Raw genomic sequence first — 22367 nt, 5'->3', positions numbered from 1 at the left:
GTCTCCTCCCCGTCATTTTTGTTGTACTTGTACTTTTGTAGCGAGTCTACTAACAGATATACGTTAGAACTAGACTTTACTTTATATTAAAAATGGCAACAGCGGAGGATGAATCCCCCACAACAAGAGGACAAACAAAAATAGCTTATTGACTACGGCGGAGGCTACAATGGCGGAGGAACGCATATTTTTGGGACTTATGCAGATCCCAAAATACACAACAACAGGAATCTATAGCGAAGAAACGTTGGTTTTGTATAATAGGTCGAAACAAAACGCCAGATAATATGTCTCCAAATAGGTGCCATTTTGGGGTCCTTATACACACACTATAATACCTGTATGTTGAAGCACAGTATGCCTGACTATGGTAGTCGTAATGCTCCGACAATCCATCAAGCAATGCTGATTCGTAGCTTACCAAAGTTGTACTAAAACATTTTGACAGATTTTTAAGCACCGTGTGCAATGTTCTATATTCTCAATGAAACATCAACGTTTTGGGCTTGCTCGCTCACCTGTATTTTATTGAACAGGCATCAGCCTGCAGTCCACATTTATCCGTCATGTGTGACTGCCATCTACTGCTCACACTTATAATTACACCATGTACCAAATACAATTGCTTCGAGGTCAGCAAGCACAACACAATTTAATCTGTACGTTATGTTATAAGGCGCTGTGTCAATATTTGAGAAAATGAAAGAATTTGAAGTGCGCCTTACAGTCCAGAAAAAACGGTAATGATAATAATAGATTCAATTTATATAGCGCTTTTCCAGACACAGTGAGAACTACAAAGAACTGAAACCCCATTATTCAGTCAGTCAGTCCACATTCACACACTCAAAATAAAGCTAAGAGTATGTTAATAATTACAATGCATTTGTGCTTCTAATTAGGGACGTGAGCGTAATTTGGTACATTTATAGGTATTACCGGGTACAGATTCACGTAAAATTAAACGGTACCATAGCTCGATATTTTTGTTACATGTGGTTCGAGCACTTTGCCGGGAAAAACTACAACTAAGATGCACATTACGATCCAACAGCCGGTGTTATGCTTAAAGTTTAATCAATTTGTAGGGCTAAACAAAATAAATGACTGGCACATTCAATTCAATGGCAAAGACTACTTCTTGGCTAAGGCAGGATTAACACTACTGCCATCTAATGTATGCATGCAAAGCCTACTATTTAATACAGTACAGCACAGTACTTGCATATGTGAGACATAAGTTTGAGAAAAGATAACAACTGGACAGCACAGCTCACTGATCTACCGTATATTACTAAATAGTAGCCCAGGCGTTTATTTCACAAAATCAATTTTGGAGACAGGCGTTTAAAAGAAGCAGGCGGTTATTTGCACAAGGCTTTTATTTATTTTTGCACCAGGCCATTATTTGGTTACAATGGTTACTGTCCAGTATTTTTTTTCCGTACAAAAAACTTTAAATGTAAAAGCTATTGGAAACATACAAACAAAAAAACAAGAGATCATTTTGCGGGACACACGGTGGTTCAGTCCACGAACGTGATGTATCCACTGACACAAATTAGCATCAAGCTCGTCGCTCACTTTCTTCCTACCTCCACCAGATAAGCGAGCCCGTTTTCCATCGATTGCCGACTGAGATAGTAGTTCTCCCTTATTTTGTTTCCATTCTCGTACAAGTTTTGGGTCAACGTTAAACTGCCTGTCCGCTGCCAAACCAGAATTCGGCTCCGCATACTTCACAACCGCTACCTTGAACTTTAAGTCAAACTTTCTGTTCTTCTTCCCCCTTAAAGTATTCCCGTCCATCAGTTGTGATGTACCGGTATCCTGTTCATTCAACTCACTGCTACTGTTGCTTGCCATGTTGAAACTTTTCCTCGTGGGTTTTTTGTTGTCGTTGAGTGTGTGTTACGCTATATGCGGTGACCCATTGCAATATGTTGATTACCCAGAATCCCCACGTAACGTCTGCTGTTACCGTAATGACCAGAAATACTGCACCTTTGCTTTTCCTTTTAACTTATAAATTGGGCTTAATGAAATCAATATGATTTTAATCTAAATTATGCAAATAACAGCCCTTGTCTATTTGGACATAGGCGGTTATTAGGAAGAGGCGGTTAATTTACAAAATGGGGTCAGACCCCGGGCGGACATGGGCGGTTATTTGCACAAGGGCGTTTATTTGGTAATATACGGTATGTTATTGTTGTTTAAATCAGGGGTGCTCATTACGTCTATCGCGAGCTACCGGTCGATCGTGGAGGGTGTGTCAGTCGATCACCAGCCAGGCATTAAAAAAATAGTCCTAAAAATGAGCGATCATAAATCTTCACTATGACGTCACTTTCGTCACTTGATTGACATTCACGGCACCCGAGGGTCTTCTGAGATGACGCTTGCTGCTGCCAGCTCATTAAAATTACCGACAGGAAGGCGAGAAACACTTTATTTCAACAGACTCTGGCGCCGTACCTGTCGTCAAAACTCCAAAGACCGACTGCACAGTTGCACAATAAAAGTGCTGCTTCATTCTGCCTGCGCTTACAAAATAAGAGTCTCAGAAAGCTGGCGTGCACAAGCTAGCAAGCTACGGAGTTTGCCGACAATGTATTTCTTGTAAAGTGTATACAAAGGAGTATGGAAGCTGGACGAATAAGATGGCAAAAACCAACCACTTTTATGTAGTATTGGACAGAAAGGAGGACTTTTTTTCTCCTCCATTCGAAAATGTGGACATTATCAGCACCACCAATGCAAGTCATCAGAATCAGGTAATACACCAACTTATATTCTTGTCTTCATGAAAGAAAGGAATCTATATGTGTTAAACATGCATGTATTATCTTTAAACACTTTTAACTTATTAACAATATTAACTATGTGTTAAACATGCTTGTATTATCTTTAAACACCTTTAACTTGTTAACAATATTAACTATATGTGTTAAACATGCTTGTATTATCTTTAACCACCTTTAAGTTGTTAACAATATTAACTATATGTGTTAAACATGCTTGTATTATCTTTAAACACCTTTAACTTGTTAACAATATTAACTATATGTGTTAAGCATTCTTGTATTACCATTAAACACCTTTAATTTATTAACAATATTAACTATATATATAGGGACGGCATGGCGCAGTGGAAGAATGGCCGTGCGCGACCCGAGGGTCCCTGGTTCAATCCCCACCTAGTACCAACCTCGTCATGTCCGTTGTGTCCTGAGCAAGACACTTCACCCTTGCTCCTGATGGGTGCTGGTTAGCGCCTTGCATGGCAGCTCCCTCCATCAGTGTGTGAATGTGTGTGTGAATGGGTAAATGTGGAAGTAGTGTCAAAGCGCTTTGAGTACCTTGAAGGTAGAAAAGCGCTATACAAGTACAACCCATTTATTTATCATTTATATGTGTTAAACATGCTTGCATTATCATTAAACATCTTTAACTTGTTAACAATATTAACTATATGTGTTAAACATGCTTGCATTATCTTTAAACACCTTTAACTTATTAACAATATTAACTATATGTATTAAACATGCTTGTATTATCATTAAACACCTTTAACTCGTTAACAATATTAACTATATGTATTAAACATGCTTGTATTATCATTAAACACCTTTAATTTATTAACAATATTAACTATATGTGTTAAACATGCTTGTATTATCATTAAACACCTTTAACTTGTTAACAAAAACATATATTTCATAAATAAGTAAATATAAATTATATATATGAATGAGGTAGATCCCCACGACTTGATCAATTGAAAAGTAGCTCGCCTGCAGAAAAAGTGTGAGCACCCCTGGTTTAAATCAAAACAAATTTCACATATTCAGATACAAAAATACTGAAAATTGGTAACGCTGAGAACCAGTGTCGATTCCCAGGTACTGCGAATTGGTACCGTATCAATTCAAATGTGAAAGGTATCCATCCCTAATTCTACTACATCTCAATATATAATCATGCAAACAGGCTCACTTCAGTGGTCCTATGTCAGTGGTACTTTAACTCTAACTATGTATATATTTTGTTTTGACTTGTTTTGCCTTTCCACTGAAATCAAAAACAGTTCATGCTGGGAAATGTGTACCTGTGCACAAAGCGAGCAAATAGACAGTTGCGGATGAGGCCACTTACCGGCACATGTGGGCACAGTGCCGTTCCATTGGGCCAGGGCATTGGGCACGGCTTCACACCTGATGGCGCTGGCGCCGTGCAGCGTATAACCAGGATTGCATTCAAACAGCACCACCATACTGGTGCCAAAGTCGTTCCCGAGACGCTTCCCAAATCGTGGTTCGGGGACCGAGCTACACTGAGTGGAGCTTGTCCTGGGGACGGCTGGAGATGAGGCGAAGGAAGGAACAGGGAAGAGGACAACAAAGACAAAGGAGTGGTGTTTGTGTTTGATAGACAAAGACAAGAGGAGATAGATGGAAATACAAAAGGGGTTGAGGGGAATCGTTAGACCCTCATGAGTCTTCTCTCATGTGATTAGTCATTGCTCTCTGCTCTGCCTGATTTAGCACTGTGACTTTACAGCATTCCACTCTGCCACACACATTATATATATGATGATGACATATAATTAAAATATATCTAAGGAAGCAGTTGTGCTCATTTAACCTCAAAGTCAATTGAACCAGTAAAATTGCAGGAACAGTTTGTGAAAAGAAGCCTTACCTTGGTAAACAAAATGGAATCCTTTTGCTGTATCTGTGCCATTTGAGGTAAACTTGAGCGATACCTTGTTTCCTGAGCTCAAAGGGAGCGTCTCCCCTGAAGTGTAAAAGCAAATGAGACACGGTCAAAATTATTTTTAGGCACAGCCGCTCATGCTAATGACCACAAACAACTAGACCAGCTTGTTAAATGTTTTCAGCTGGGTTTATTTCAGCATGATTTATAATTTAATCTTTCAAAAGCTGTACCGTGATTCAACAAAAGGGCATATTGTTATTTTCTCTAAATTGTCTCACCAAAAGAATGTAAAAACATATGGCTTGCGTTAGTTTAATTGGCAAAAACAATGTTTATTCAGTTGTTATAATTAAGATTGGAGTTCATCCAAGCTGATTGAATGAAGCTGTGATGTTTTGTCCACTTATCTGGATAAATGTGTCGCCTGGAAGCACAGCAGACACAATTACTTGATTACCAGGACTTGGCATACCTGTGACCCAGCAACCTAAAACAAATACAAACAGAGAAATAGCCAAGATGCTTCAACATGTGTCTACCTGAGTGGGATCCATAAATGGAGGAAAGAAGCGGTGACTCGGTTGAGGATCCATCATAGATTTCGACAAGATCACTTGCCAACGTATGGAACACCACAAATTGACCAAACAGCACTGTAAGCAACAGAAGTAAAGAACAGATGACAGCTAAAAAAGTTGTACTGCAGCACAGTACAATTAATTTACCTAATTACCGATACAGTTTTTCTTTATTGCTTTAAAGCAGCAGTACACCTAACTACATATTTTCAAAACAGTTAACACAGGCCTAAACATTGTTACTGGTGGTCAAAATATGTTTGCAAAAGGCTACAGTGTGCTAAAACATTTAAAATATGCAACAAAAGAACAATTTGTCTCTAAACAGCATACCTTGCAAACAGTGTATAGACACCTCCTGACAATCACTACACTTCCATCCATCCATTTTCTACCGTTTGTCACTCTTAGGGGTCGCTGGAACCTATCCCAGCTACACCAGTGCGGAAGGTGTGGTACGCCCCTGGACAAGTCAGTACCTCATCACAGGGCCAACACAGATTGACAGACAACATTCACACACTAAGGCTAATGTAATGTTGCCAATCACCTTATCCCCAGAGAACCCACGCAGTCATGGAGAGAACATGCAAACTCCACACAGAGACCACAAACCCCAGGATATTTCGCTGTGAGGCACGAGTGCTAACCACTGTACCACCGTGCTGCCCAATCATGACACATTGAACAACAAAATACAGCACTCAATGTGAATTAGTGCGCCATTGCTTGTCATTGTAGTCATAATGCAGCGTTTACGACCTGAGTTGTACTTTTACAGAGGCTCAGTCAAATTTGCCTTCTTGCCAAGAAATACAGTACATCCAGAATCGAAAAATCTTTTTGAGCCCATTATTTTTCTCCAAATCTTTTCAAATGCTGTACACATATAGGCAAACCAAAATTAAGTGAGTACAAGAAATTAAAACAAATTTAAAATAAATTGATTAGCATAAAGTATAAGAAACTGATACTCTACTACTATCAGGGCCTGATCTACAAATATTGAAGTGAAGTGAATTATATTTATATAGCGCTTTTCTCCAGTGACTCAAAGCGCTTTTACATAGTGAAACCCAATATCTAAGTTACATTTAAACCAGTGTGGGTGGCACTGGGAGCAGGTGGGTAAAGTGTCTTGCTCAAGGACACAACGGCAGCGACGAGGATGGCGGAAGCGGGGATCGAACCTGGAACCCTCAAGTTGCTGGCACGGCCACTCTACCAATCGAGTTATACCGCCCACGGTATAGCTCAACATAACAAGTGTTTAAACTACAAAATTGTGTGTACAATTAGTGGGTGTGTTGCGACTGATCTACTCAGACTGAGTGTGCAATTGATAACATAAGTGTGGAAGTGGTGCAGACTGCACTATTTAAATGAGGATTTTGCGTGTACTATATCTCCTGTCACTATGGAGACACTTATTTCCCTCCACATTCATGACATCATACTGTATGCTACAACCTGTGCTGTTGCATTATGTTGTGGAATATGCAGCACACACCATCTTTTCTGGGCGATATACTGTAGAAGTGCGATCTAAAAACAACCTATTTTAGCACGCCAAAGGTGCGCTCTGGGAGGCGGCGGTGTCGGGACTGTGTGTCAATAATAATCCAGAAATGCATGCAAGAATGCATAACAATACATTATGTAATACATGTTTTTTTCTGTAGGAGATATGCTAGTAATACATATCTTATATGAAAAAAATAAACACCAAAATAAACAAAAAACAAACGGTATCAGACACCAAAATGAATCGTGCTAAACATAGACAGAAAACAGCGGTTGCAGAACAGTTTTAGGCTTGATAAATTGCATTGCATGTGCAAACCTCTGCGCATGAGCTTAGTAGATCAGTTTTGCGTGAGCTATTAGGTCTGCCCGTTTTTAATACAAGCAAACCTTTTGTAGATCAGGCACTTAATGTCTATTGTTTTGACAATGGGGCCACATCCGCGCTGGCAAAGAACAACTCAGACATGGCACCTTTTAAGACCTGCCACCTGGTTGCTAATTAAAGCTTTGTGTGAAACCGTGTCAAATAAATGCTTCGGTGTGTTCATCCTGAGCTAGAAAGTTTTCTATTAGTTAGGAATTAATGGTTGTTGGAACAATGGAACTTGAAGTACATGAATGGAATCCATGTTAACTGTTCCGCAAAAGGCTGGGGAAATTGTGTCAATTCAATGAGAAAGTGTGATCACATTCAGAAGAAGTATATTTTGATCTGCTGAGATAGTGATGATTAAAACTGAGTGCATCCCGGGTCAAAGCAATTGAGAAAAATATTAATTTTATCATTATGTCCGGGTCATCCAGAGGGATTGAAAGAAACAATTGTTAGAGGTTAAGACGTTTGAAAAAAAATTGTCACCATGTAGTCATTTCTATTAAATTCATTAACTGGTACATGGACATCTTTGCATATATTCCCCTGATTAAAAATGTTTTATAGTATATAATGTGGACCGTTTTGAACTAAGTCTGTTAAAAGAGCTGCTGGTTGTGTGAGAGAATACAGTTTTGGTCAATGTCAAATGTGTCTTTGCTGTATTGGAGAGTATAGTTTTCTTTTAGTGATTTGTTTTTAGATTCAACGTTATAGCACATAGTCACGTAAACATCTGAGCTAAAATGCAAAACACACGAGCCTACAGATTATCTTGAAGAATGTTAATATGAGTTTTTTAAAATCATACATTTATATATACAATTATGTTCAAAAAGTAGTCACACTTGTCTGAATGACTGTAATAATTAATATGCTACTTAATACTTTATTCAATTAGACTTGTAAAAATCACACTTGCCATTTCTTTCACGTTCATGTGGATAAAAAGTGTTGTTTGTATTGCTACTTTTGTCGTAGTATTGGCCTTTTGGAGATCACATGCATACCATATGTATGTATGGTGAAGCATATGAAAACAATCGAAAAAAATATCTTAATCTTAATTGATAATACTAAAACACATCTTACATATTTTTCTTTTATACCAGGGGTGTCAAACTCAAATACAGAGTGGGCCAAAATTTAAAACTGAACAAAGCCGCGGGCCAAGGTTGAACAAATTAACCTTTTAATAGGGACCCAAACAAGTTTTGCATTGAATATTGAACAAGCAAGGCTTATATAACTTTATAGTGACATGCAAAATCGAGTTTCAAATAATAATAATAATAATTAAAAAATATCAATGGCATATCAAATACAATTTAAATAAAAATGTAATGCCTTTTTTCTATTTGCAGCCTTCTGAGGTAAATATCAACATTAACTTTTTCCACAGGCTAATACATTTGAAAATAAAATAACAATGAATAAACCAACCATTCAGAACTGCTCAGTTTGCAACACACTGATCTAATCTGATGTGCCCAAGCCAGATACCTGCCATCTTTTCTTGGATGATAGTTCATTAATGTCGGGGCTCAGGCTTTGAGCTCAGGCATCTTTCATTATCGAACAAAGTTGTTCATCAGTCATTATATCTCGTAGTCCACCCGGACCACAGTCTTGGGGGCGTGCTTTTAAGGCACTGCGTTTATCGTCCTCCACGAGCTGTCGTCACGTCTGCTTTTCATATATTCCAACAACGTGCCGGCCCGATCACAAAATATGTGGGACTTCAACACGCACACACACGTTAATGCCATGCATATTTGGCCAACAGCGATACAGGTTACACTGACGGTGCCCGTATAAATAACTTTAACACGGTTAGAAATATGCGCCACACTGTGAATCCACACCAAACAAGAATGACAAACACATTTCGGGAGAACATCCGCACCGTAACACAACATAAACACAACAGAACAAATACCCAGAATCCTTTGCAGCAGAACCCTTCCGGGACGCTACAAAATACACCCCCGCTACCACCAAACCCCCCCGCCCCACACACACACACACACACCTTGTAGCGTCCCGGAAGAGTTAGTGCTGCAAAGGGTTCTGAGTATTTGTTCTGTTGTGTTTATGTTGTGTTATGGTGCGGATGTTCTCCCGAAATGTGTTTGTCATTCTTGTTTGGTGTGGATTCACAGTGTGGCGTATATTTCTAACAGTGTTAAAGTTTTTTATTCGGCTACCCTCAGTGTAGCCTGTATCGGTGTTGATGAAGTATGCGTTGCATTCAATTGTGTGTGCGTGCAGAAGCCGCACATGTTGTGTGACTGGGCCAGCACTCGTTGGTCTGGCTAAAAAGCAGAAGTGACGATTTTCGGGAGGGGTGCTGAATTATGGAAGACTCCCGGGAGGGTTGGCAAGTATTAGAATTAGCGGTGATTGCGGTGTTACCGCAGCAATATATAATCGGCGGGCCAGCTTTAGTGTTAATTTGATATTGCCTCAAGGGCCAAGTGAAATTACACGGCGAGCCAAATTTGGCCCGCGGGCCAGAGTTTGACACCCATGTTTTATACCTACATCATTTTATGGTTTGCTTGATATAATGATGCATATTGGGGCACAGTTCAAATTTACCCATTGTAGAGATTTATACTTGTTCAATCAAAAGTACAGTATACTTTTTGTATCTTTAGGTCTAAACCTTGTCTGAATAGAAGACATGGAGTGGATAACCAATGAGAATATATTATATTATATTATATTATATTTTCATGCTACAAGTAGAGTGTGTTCTCAGACCCTACCCCGCCACTGCGGATGCATAGGTGGGATAGTGGTCTGCATCAGCTGTGTCATTTCTAGTCTTGGTTCAAGATTTGTGTCTTCTTTAATATGACAAAGATGCTTTATTACCAATCCTTAGAGTGAACAACTCTGTATTAGGAATTTAACTTACTACGCTTTACACATTAAACAAGGCTTAACTCTTGTGCATCTATTTGAAATAAAAATACATTTATGTACAGTATTGTGTGTATCTGCATGGACAGTAACAAGGACAACACACTTGCTCCCGATGCGGTCGCCTGCATATCCAATTTGAACAGAATCAAATATGAACACTGTTATTGTTCATTAGGACCAAATCACCACGGTAATCTGAAAAAATGGTGGTTAGATGCACGCGACTGACTTTGACAGACAATTTCGAACATAACCAAAATAAGGTTGCCCCAATACTGTTCTACATGCGTAACACTAGAAGTACCTCACTGGCGCCTGCTGCAACTTTGTAAACTGGTGTCACAATAATAATTAAACTTGACATTTACAAGATTGAATACAACAGTATTTCACCCTGCAAAGAAAAAACTGTCCCAATGATTGAGTGTGGAGGGTGGTTTACAAGAAGGTTAATTCTTAAATAACTAGCAAATGAGCAATGAAAGTTAGTACAAAAGAGCATGGTAATTAAATATCGCTCTATTTTCAGGAAAGGGTCGAGAAACCAATATCACAATGTTTAATGAGGCATATATGGCTGTGTCAAGAATGAATATTTATTTACTTGTTAAAAGGTGCTTGAAAGCAATTTTGGAGTTAGCCTGTTGTAAATCAGCACTACTCTAAGGATTAGATGTTAGTGGTTTACTGCAGTGTATACGCAACTGTTTACATTCACGTATAGCTTTTTTTTTTGCTTACATCCAAAACCCTTAAGGCGAACTGCACACAACAGCCAAAGCTTAAAGAAAAACAAGAAAATCCTGTAAAAGGCAAAGGTGAAAATGGCAATAAATGCTTTTTCTTCTGGTGGATAAGTATTGGAGCTGCTTCCTGTCATTTTCACTTCTGAACATTATAGCTCTACTCTGCAATTTAGTGCATCACTGGCAGGTTATTTCAAGCGCCCTAACCCTAAGTTTAGAATTAGAGGTAAATATGAACTAGCAACCTTAGAGTAGGCATAATGTCCAAAGCAAGGACGGAGTTTAATTTCAGAAGTCAGGGGGGAACAAAACTGACTTGCGTACAGGGGGTGTATTTTAAAGGGATTAGATCAGGGGTGTCCAAACTTTTTAACTCAGGAGCCGCATTGGGCTAAAGAAAAATGTGGGCCAAGGGCCGAAAGCAAACTGCATGTAAAGTAACAATATATATACGTACACACAAATATATAGCCTATATAGCCTATACATACAAACCCTGTTTCCATATGAGTTGGGAAATTGTGTTAGATGTAAATATAAACGGAATACAATGATTTGCAAATCCTTTTCAACCCATATTCAGTTGAATGCACTACAAAGACAAGATATTTGATGTTCAAACTCATAAACTTTATTTTTTTTTGCAAATAATAATTAACTTAGAATTTCATGGCTGCAACACATGCCAAAGTAGTTGGGAAAGGGCATGTTCACCACTGTGTTACATGGCCTTTCCTTTTAACAACACTCAGTAAACATTTGGGAACTGAGGAGACACATTTTTTAAGCTTCTCAGGTGGAATTCTTTCCCATTCTTGCTTGATGTACAGCTTAAGTTGTTCAACAGTCCGGGGGTCTCCGTTGTGGTATTTTAGGCTTCATAATGTGCCACACATTTTCAATGGGAGACAGGTCTGGGATACAGGCAGGCCAGTCTAATACCCGCACTCTTTTACTATGAAGCCACGTTGATGTAACACGTGGCTTGGCATTGTCTTGCTGAAATAAGCAGGGGCGTCCATGGTAACGTTGCTTAGATGGCAGCATATGTTGCTCCAAAACCTGTATGTACCTTTCAGCATTAATGGTGCCTTCACAGATGTGTAAGTTACCCATGTCTTGAGCACTAATACACCCCCATACCATCACAGATGCTGGCTTTTCAACTTTGCGCCTATAACAATCCGGATGGTTCTTCTCCTCTTTGGTCCGGAAGACACGACGTCCACAGTTTCCAAAAACAATTTGAAATGTGGACTCGTCAGACCACAGAACACTTTTCCACTTTGTATCAGTCCATCTTAGATGAGCTCAGGCCCAGCGAAGCCGACGGCGTTTCTGGGTGTTGTTGATAAACGGTTTTCGCCTTGCATAGGAGAGTTTTAACTTGCACTTACAGATGTAGCGACCAACTGTAGTTACTGACAGTGGGTTTCTGAAGTGTTCCTGAGCCCATGTGGTGATATCCTTTACACACTGATGTCGCTTGTTGATGCAGTACAGCCTGAGGGATCGAAGGTCACAGGCTTAGCTACTTACGTGCAGATTCTCTGAACCCTGTGATGATATTACAGACCGTAGATGGTGAAATCCCTAAATTCCTTGCAATAGCTGGTTGAGAAAGGTTTTTTTAAACTGTTGGACAATTTGATAACGCATTTGTTGACAAAGTGGTGACCCTCGCCCCATCCTTGTTTGTGAATGACTGTGCATTTCATGGAATCTACATTTATACCCAATCATGGCACCCACCTGTTCCCAATTTGCCTGTTCACCTGTGGGATGTGCCAAATAAGTGTTTGATGAGCATTCCTCAACTTTATCAGTATTTATTGCCACCTTTCTCAACTTATTTGTCACATGTTGCTGGCATCAAATTCTAAAGTTAATGATTATTTGCAAAAAAAAATGTTTATCAGTTTGAACATCAAATATGTTGTCTTTGTAGCATATTCAACTGAATATTGGTTGAAAATGATTTGCAAATCATTGTATTCCGTTTATATTTACATCTCACACAATTTCCCAACTCATATGGAAACAGGGTTTGTACATACACACATACATATAGCCACATACATACAGTATATATGAGGGCTGTCAAAGTTAACACAATAATAACGCGTAAACTATACATTTCAATAACGGCACTATTTTGTTTAACAGGCGATTAACACAAACACTTCTTTTTTGACCCTGCTGCCCTGCCATAGCGGGTGGGACTTGGCTGCAGTTCACTTGCTACAGATGAGCCACGAGCGAACAGGAATGGACAAAGGAAAGTCAACCTTATGGCAATATCAGATTTAAAGCCTTGGCAAGTTGTTCTCCCGACAAGAAACAACTGCTACGTGCGTTGTTCGGTTGGTGGTGCTTCACTTCCGTGTTATGGTTGCGGTGCAGTGATAACATAACATTTAGATTGTTACTGTGACTGCATTTCTAATTAAAATGACATAAAAGTTCAACAGTAACTCAAAGTTCAACAGTTCAACGGCAGGATGTCGAAAGAAGACTTTTTTATTGCAAACAATCGATCCGACCTCAAAACATGTCAAGACACTTTCTCCAACCAATCACATACTTTTCCAGCTTCAAAATAAAAGTGCTACGCTATACATCCGGTTTAACTACGTTTATCGTTTCTCCTTAATGTACGGACTTCATATTAGCCACCACACCTAACAAAATAAAGTAATATAATGTATTGTAGCTTCAAGAAGAAAACAAAGTCTGACACTCTTTTTATCTTTTATGGCCAATTTTATTCAAACAACCGGCCCAATTCCAGCAAATTTTTTCTCCATGCACTCACGTCTGTCTCCATGTTTCACTCCTAGACACACAACACTTAGTCATTCTCCGCCGACGCGGTGTGTTCAAAGAACATGGGAAAAATGACCACCATGCCATACTAATACACATTAACACCAGCCATATGCGGGATTTTCTGGAGCGGAGACAGCGTGTCCGCGCTGTGGATGTACTTTAATATATTCGAGATATACCCATGGACAGCGATCGTTACAATTTAAGATGACACTGGTGGTTTTAATGACAGAACGGCCCCCAGCTGCGCAAAGCAAGTGTGAAGTCAGGCTCTCTGCAGCACTTTTCGTCACGGAACATAATCCAAACAGAGTCTCTAAACATGAGTACAGTCTCCAATAACACCAAAAATAGATGCTAGATCTGTTGCCAATTGTTTTTTATTACAAAAAAGTGACTAAAAGGATTGGGGAAATCTCTCTCCAAAAAAACTGCATTTTAAAAATAGAACAAATGGAAGAAAAATATATATGTCAATACCATTTCTTAATAATAACATATTTGTTTTAAATGTATATTCACATCCCTTTTTAAAGAATATATGCATCAAAGCAAATCCTGCGATGAGATCATATCCACCACGTCCCAACCACAACTGGTCGAGTCCTACATAATGATTAGCAGGCTCAATATTACATTTTATTAATAGAGGAGGTTAAAACATTGTCATGCAGCAATAAAGCCTTCCCCCCTGAAAAAGATATGTCTAGTGTAGACTTATTAATGATGAAAAATCATACTTATCTGCAATTATCGTAAATAATTTTGAGTTAACTATGAACATCCATCCATCCATCCATTTTCTACCGCTTATTCCCGATTAATCACGATTAAATATTTAAATTATTTGACAGCCTTAATATATATATGTACATATATATGTATACCAGTGACGTGTGGTGAGGTTCATGGCTGGTGAGGCACTGACTTCATCACAGTCAGATTTACAAACATATGAACCCTAAAGAGTATCTTATTCGCCAGTTATGTTTAAAAGCTCATACCAGCATTCTTCCCTGCTTGGCACTCAGCATCAAGGGTTGGAATTGGGGGTTAAATCACCAAAAAATATTCCCGGGCGCGGCGCCGCTGCTGCCCACTGCTCCCCTCACATCCCAGGGGGTGATCAAGGGATGGGTCAAATACAGAGGACAAATTTCACCACACCTAGTGTGTGTGTGACAATCATTGGTACTTTAACTTAACTTTAACTTTACACATACAAACTGTAGCACACAAAAAAGCACATTTAATAAAAAAAAACGTTATTATGGTCTTACCTTAATGTAATATATTGGGTTGGAGGCAATAACCAGGCGAGGTGATAAAGTATGTCTCTTTACTGTAGACTTCAGAACAGACTCAACACACTTGACATCAGGTGCGCAACACCACGTAAATCGTTGGCCAACCAAAAAGTAACTAAGTATGAGAATTAGCGGTGAATGCGGTGTTACAGCGGCACCGTCACTGTATATAATCGGCGGGCCAGCTCTAGTGTTAATTTGATAACGCCTCAAGGGCCAGGTGAAATTACACTCATGGGCTACACTGACAAGATGCCTGCTCGGTGCGAAAGTGTCGGTCAGAACTGGCGTGTGACGTCACGATTTACCATTTTCTTTTGCAGGGTGCACCAACATGAAAACAATTAACATTGGGACATGTGCGCGTTTATAGTGGTGGCTAATTAAGATCACGTTTTACTTGCAGTGTAAAAACAGTCAGCTGGAAAACATTTTGATTTTGGAAAAAATATGATTTGGGTAATGTTTTACAAACAGATTTACGGATAACTTACTTTGAAATTGTAAGTCAAGGTGACAAGCAGAAATGTAGGTATTTATTTTTGATAACCCCCTGCACCTAAAAATGCTTGGATCTTGATGCATGATTGGATATTAAAGTGTAGAACACATGCAGTTGCATGAAGTAAATTTTTTCGACAAGTACAAATACATTTAGCCAGAAAGTGCTTTAAAAAAAAAAAAAACCTGGCCGAGTCATACCAAAGACTAAAAAAAATGGGACCCATTACCTCCCTGCTTGGCACTCAGCATCAAGGGTTGGAATTGGGGGTTAAATCACCAAAAATGATTCCCGGGCGCGGCCACCGCTGCTGCCCACTGCTCCCCTCACCTCCCAGGGGGTGATCAAGAGTGATGGGTCAAATGCAGAGAATAATTTCGCCACACCTAGTGTGTGTGTGACAATCATTGGCACTTTAACTTAAGTTAACTTAATATTTCCAGCCTTTCACAGGCAACATAAATGATGTAACAGATTACATAATATGACATGTTTGACAACTTAAGTGAAGTTTAGTTAAAGTTAAAGTACCCATGATTGTCACATACACACTAGGTGTGGCAAAATTATTCTCTGCATTTGACCCATCACCCTTGATCACCCCCTGGGAAGTGAGGGGAGCAGTGAGTGGCGGGCAAAAATAAAATGTTCTGGCAGTGGCCACACGGGCCATTATAAAATGATCTGGCTGGCCACGATGAATTATGTGACAGGCCACAATAAAATGATGTGGCTGGCCAAACTAAAATGATGTGGTGGGCTACCATAAACTGAACTTGCGGGCTACAATAAAAGGATTTGACAGAGCACAATATATTGATGTGGAGGGCCACATTTAGTTGGAGTGTCCGTCCTGAGATCGGTAAGTTGTGAGTTCAAACCCCGGCCGAGTCATACCATAGACTATAAAAATGGGACCAATTACCTCCCTGCTTGCCACTCAGCATCAAGGGTTGGAATTGGGGGTTAAATCACCCAAAATGATTCATGAGCGCGGCCACCGCTGCTGCTCACTGCTCCCCTCACCTCCCAGGGGGTGGAACAAGGGGATGGGTCAAATGCAGAGGACAAATTTCACCACACCTAGTGTGTGTGAGACAATCATTGGTACTTTAACTTTACCATTAAAATGGCAGGGTGAACAAGATCTCTCACTGTGTAACATAAGTATTGAACACAGAGAACAAAAGTAAATATGAAAAACGATGACTGAAAAAAATCTGACTGAAAATTCCACATGCAAACATTTAACATAAGTATTGAACACAGAGAACAAAAGTAAATATGAAAAACGGTGACTGAAAAAAATCCGACTGCATATTCAACATGCAAAAATTGTCCATATAACAAGGTGCAGTAACCCAGAGCAGCACATTTAGCATTGTTTCTTTATCTACAGGGATGTGAGAGAGCCCAGGGCTGAACCAGATTGTGAATAAGAGATAGATTTACCCTCAGGGACAGCTCACTACTGTGGTATTAGCATACCGACACCGTACTATCTTGAATAGGCTCTACAGCCGTGCAGTGCAAACACTCACACAGACACAAATGTATGCACACATGCATGCATATACACACTCTCAAAAGAGCAATGTCGCTCATATCTGCCTCTAATCTAAAACCAGCCATGCGTGTCTCCAATCTGCTCCTCCGCGGTAATCATGTCCACATATTAAGTCAATAAATCATTGTAAATCCGTTGCCTAATTTATGCAGGACTGTGATGAATCTTTTGTCCTCTGGGCCTAGTCATGGTACTATACAGCAAGGCGCATGGGAAATGAGCAACATTTCAATGCCTGCATCCTCACGTGGATTTATACCAAATCAGTTAGGTCTCTCAAATTGCATTTCCACACATAGCCAGGTGTCAGATCTTGATATTCATCGATTTCCAAACTCATGCTGCTAACCCTGCTGGGCTTAGATGATGCAAAGATGTACAATTGAAGGTTGACCTCATTCTCTGAGGCAGTGTTTTTCAACCTTTTTTGAGCCAAGGCACATTTTTTTAATAAAGAAAATACGGAGGTACACCACCAGCAGAAAACGTTAAAAAATGAAACTCCACCAGGTTGTCGTGCCTTATTTTGAGTTTGTTGTTGTTTTCCTGTCTGTATTGCTTTAGTTCCTGTCTTGCGCTGTTATTTTGGTGGCCCTTCCTGTTTTATTGGTGCTATTGCCTAACCCGCTTTCTATTGGCAAAGAAGTCTATTTCAGTTGTGCGGACACTTTCTTTCTTTGTGTGGAAATTGTTGATTGTCATGTCATGTACGGATGTACTTTGTGGACGCCGTCTCTTCCCCACACGCTGTAAGTCTTTGCTGTCGTCCAGCATTCTGTTTTTGTTTACTTTGTAGCCAGTTCAGTTTCACTTTTGTTTCGCATAGCCCTCCCTATGCTTCATTGCCTTTTCCTTTCCATTTTGTTAATTTTTGGTTTAAGCCAGGGGTCGGGAATCTTTTTGGCTGAGAGAGCCATGAAAACCAAATATTTTAAAATGTATTTCCGTGAGAGCCATATAATATTTTTTAACACTGAATACAACTAGATGCGTGCATTTTTAAGTAAGACCAACATTTTTTGAGTACAATAAGTCTCTTATTCTTTTTAATAACATTGTTATTCTGAAGCTAACCAATAATAAATAAAATACTTCTTACCATTAATGCGACTTCTTGAACAGGTGCGGTAGAAAACGGATGGATGGATTAAAATGCATAAGAATGTTTTATATTTTAAACGTTATTTTTAACACTGTGATTACCAGCTGAATTATTCATTAGTTATCGTGTTAAGCAATGTCCGCTAAGATTTATCTGAGAGCTAGATGCAGTCATCAAAAGAGCCACATCTGGCTCTAGAGCCATAGGTTCCCTGTCCCTGGTTTAAGCGTTACCTAACTTTTTACCTGCGCATCGTCTCCCGCTGTGCTTTGCATATTGGGGTCACGACATGCTCGACGTGTTCCGACTTCTACAAAGCAATTAACTACCTGCTGCCACCTACTGATATGGAAGAGTATTACATATTTACCCTGCCAAGCTCTATACAGCACAGGCACTAGACAACGGCACATTATTTGCAGATTATAATTATTGATTTTTGCCAAAAATATTTTTTGGACCCATTAGGTGAAGTTGCATCATTTCCCACGGCACACTAGTGAGAAAGACTGCTCGAAGGATGGTAATCACATTTTCCTCCCTATTGAAAGCAGTTATTTTGACACATTTGACAAAAGGCTGTGACAGTGTTCTTTAGTCTTGGTTTGTGACAGACATGGCATTCTAGACCATATTTCAAAGGCAAATATGTTCAAATTGATTGATGAAGAAATGAGAATAATTGCAATATTGATTGTAGGAATCAGTCTAATAATAGATATTTAAATTTTGCTCTATACCAGCCTTGTATCTTTTAAGGCTTAAAGTAAAGGAATTATTTGTGCATTCTGCTACTCTGACTCGATAGGCGTAGCTCCTGCAGACATTTGCAAGCACATTAATATTGTGAAAATTTCATGCGGTGCTCTGCTGGGTTTGGATGTGGACAAAGTGCATAGACCTGAAGTGAATTAAATTCCATCTTCCTGCAACCATTTTGGATGAGTGCTTTTTGACCATGTTATCCTGCTGGCAGTATCTATTTGATTCGATTAGGGCATTAGGCAACGAATGGATGCACCAGGGTCACAACAATGCTCAAATATGTATAATGTCTTAACACTTCGATCACTTGCGATTATGGACAAAAAACTGCAAATAAATCATGTGTGTCTGTATGAACAACCAACATTTATAACCCATTGTGCCTATTTTTAAACGTACTTGAGCGCTCAACGTAAATGTTTTTAAGTTTAAATGACAGGATCAAATGAAGATCCAAAGCATGTTGCAAATGGAACAGACTGAGTGGTGTTTATTGATAGGTTACACAAACTGTCACGTCAGGTTCCTGTCGCCTCTAAGTCAAGCACCTGGGGGCAAACAATTGTTTTCTTAGCAGGAAGTCAAGTGAAAGTAGAGCAAAAATGGCACATACATGCAATGCTGCTTTAACCTAATTTGAGACCCCGGGGATCGAGAGGTTTTGGAACCATCCAACCCCCAAATTTGGCAAAGTGTCATTATGAAAAACAATATCGAGGTAATCTCCAGCACAACAAGCAGTAGTTATTTTTTAGGACACAACAGGGAGTTTTCCCTCTTTGAGATAGAAAAACATTATATTTTCATTCGATATCAATGAACGAACATAAACAGCACTAACCATCAATTATCAACAAAATTATAGAACAATAACAGCAACTGATCACACTACAAGCCATGTATACCACAAAAAGCCTTTTTTTAGTAGCTACTCCCATGTCAAATTTGCATTAAATTTGGGAGGTTAAAGTTAAGTTAAAGTACCAATGATTGTCACACACACACTACGTGTGGCAAAATTATTCTCTGCATTTGACCCGTCACCCTTGATCACCCCCTGGGAGGTGAGGGGAGCAGTGAGCAGCAGCGGTGGCCACGCACAGGAATAATTTTTGGTGGTTTTACCCCCAATTCCAAACCTTGAACTTGAAGTTTCCTATTATCCATATACTGTGCTTACATAGTAAGCACAGTATATGCATATCTGTACACGTACAGATATGCACGCACTGTGCACTGTACACTGTACAACTGTACACGCAGATCCCATAAATGGGATCTGCGTGATGATAAACGCAAATGATGCAATTTACTACATCACATGGGTGTCAAAACATTTTATTTTCAGATTAATTGCTATTCTAATTTGCAAAGGTGGGTAGTAACGCGCTACATTTCCTCCTTTACATTTACTTAAGTACATTTTTGGAAAAATTGTACTTTAACCTATAAGCTGTGCTCTCTTAGCAGGGAATTATAATGATCGATCTTTCCTCAGAGGAAAAGAGACAAAGGTGTTTTTATGGTGGGTTCAAGTACCGCTAAACAGTTGGACAGACAACGCCCGCCAGAAATGATAAATAATTAGATGTAAATGAATGTAAATAAACCTTAAAGTGCTACAGTACAAACCAATATTAACAGTACAACAATAAGAGTTTAGCTATTAACACAGATCAAACAGTAAGACTAAGACATTTCAGTGAAGCATATAGAAACACAATGCATGCACAATAGTGTTTTTTCTAACAGTGTGTCTATTTATTTCAGTAATGTTTAAAAAGATTTTTGAGCACATTCCACAATACTGCGATAATAATGATAACCGAGATAATTTCGGTCACAACAATTGTGATATGAAATTCTTATATCGTTACATCCCTACTGTATTGTTACACACATCATTACAATATGTCTTCTACACCTGGAAGAAAGAGAAGACATATGGAGACATTTTACCTTTGCAAGGGTACAAAACAAGATACCTTGTAAACCCTGTGAATTGATTTTCTCCGATAAAAATACAACCAACTTGAAGCATCTTCTGCAGGCTAATCATCAGGACATCTACACAACAGTGAGTAGGCCTAAACTAATATTTCCAAATGACTCATATTGCACTGAATGACTGTTATTATTAAAGACAATAGAGAAGGAGCAACACTGCTTACTCAACGACTACGTTTGTGTACCAATAAGCGAGTTTCCATGCCAATCTAGATTAATACTAGTTTGTGTCTTTATGTGATCACTTTAGTCATGTACTATTCAACATTTGAAAAAATGCCCAATTTCAGCTAAAATAATAACACACAATGAAGTTTGTGTGAAATGTACTTTATTTTAATTCATGGAGTGCAGGTCTTGTTGCGAATTTAGTTTTTGAGATACTCTGCAATAATAAATAATTAATAAAAGTGCTTTCAAGACAACTTCAAAGATGTGGTGTCTGTTATACTTTATATTTTAGTCGGATACATTTACATACATTTTAGTCGATGCCTTATTTGTATTTGACTTTATTAAATGTTTAGGGAGCATTTTATTAAACAAAACCAGTTTTATTTTAAGTAATACAGAAATTAATCAGAGCTGTTTCACTATTTTATGGAGAAATGTAGTTAATCATAGAACTGGCATCCAATGTTATTAAAAAAGTATAGACTTTGAATCGAGAATTATTTTGAATTAAGAATCGACTCATTAACCCAAAGAATCAAATCAAATTGTGTGGTGCCCAAAGATTCAGAGCCCTACTGAATAATAAATATTAATGGATTAGATTTATAGAGCGTCTTTCTCGACTCAAAGCGTTTTATAGTAAGAACTGAGAAAACATCTTTTACCATCTGAGCCACGCTGTGTATAGTACATCTGTTGTAAGCTGCATATGCCAAAGCAAGGACATTCTGTATCTCCATACCGGTAGTTATTGTTGGAACTAAACATTGCTGGACTACAGGCAAGCAACTTGAATATATAAACACATTAACTTTACACCAGCAAAGCAACTGCAGACTCCAAATTGTAGATGACAGCAAGATACAGTATATGGCTTGCAACAGGAGAGCAACTGCAAAAACAAAACTTGTATTTGCAAATAAATAAGCAAATTGCTTGACAACAACCATAAACAACAATTGGACGGAATTAATAAATGTCCATCAAATGTGTATTTACTCATGCACAAATAAGTCTACTATTGTCTTTCATGGCTAAACGCTTAATTTGTGGACCCAACCAGATATAAATAAAAGATGTACCTCCAATTCTACTCCTTGTGAGTAGTGAGTATTGTAGAATAAAGTGTGGGCGACTAGTATGAAAAGTCCACTTCAGTAATGTTGAATCTCTTAAATTTTGTGAAAAGTATTCATTTTAAGTGTGTATGGATCCAATTTATCACATTGTTGATGAT

General features: G+C 38.8%; 1 protein-coding gene across 2 annotated transcripts in view; it reads right to left on the bottom strand.

Moving 5' to 3' along the window:
* The window catches only part of LOC133597770 (CUB and sushi domain-containing protein 3-like), a 589433-nt gene that overhangs the window by 249278 nt on the left and 317788 nt on the right, over positions 1-22367 (bottom strand). For both annotated transcript variants that reach the window (XM_061950753.2, XM_061950761.2), the window contains exons 32-34: positions 5262-5375; positions 4705-4800; positions 4159-4362 (exon numbers count right to left, since the gene is read on the bottom strand). In XM_061950753.2, coding sequence (XP_061806737.1) covers positions 4159-4362; positions 4705-4800; positions 5262-5375 — 414 coding nt within the window. The remainder of the gene's footprint in view (positions 1-4158; positions 4363-4704; positions 4801-5261; positions 5376-22367) is intronic.

This window comes from Nerophis lumbriciformis, linkage group LG04 (genome assembly GCF_033978685.3).
Source record: "Nerophis lumbriciformis linkage group LG04, RoL_Nlum_v2.1, whole genome shotgun sequence".
NCBI lineage: Eukaryota > Metazoa > Chordata > Actinopteri > Syngnathiformes > Syngnathidae > Nerophis > Nerophis lumbriciformis.
This window is presented reverse-complemented; position numbering and strand designations above follow the sequence as displayed.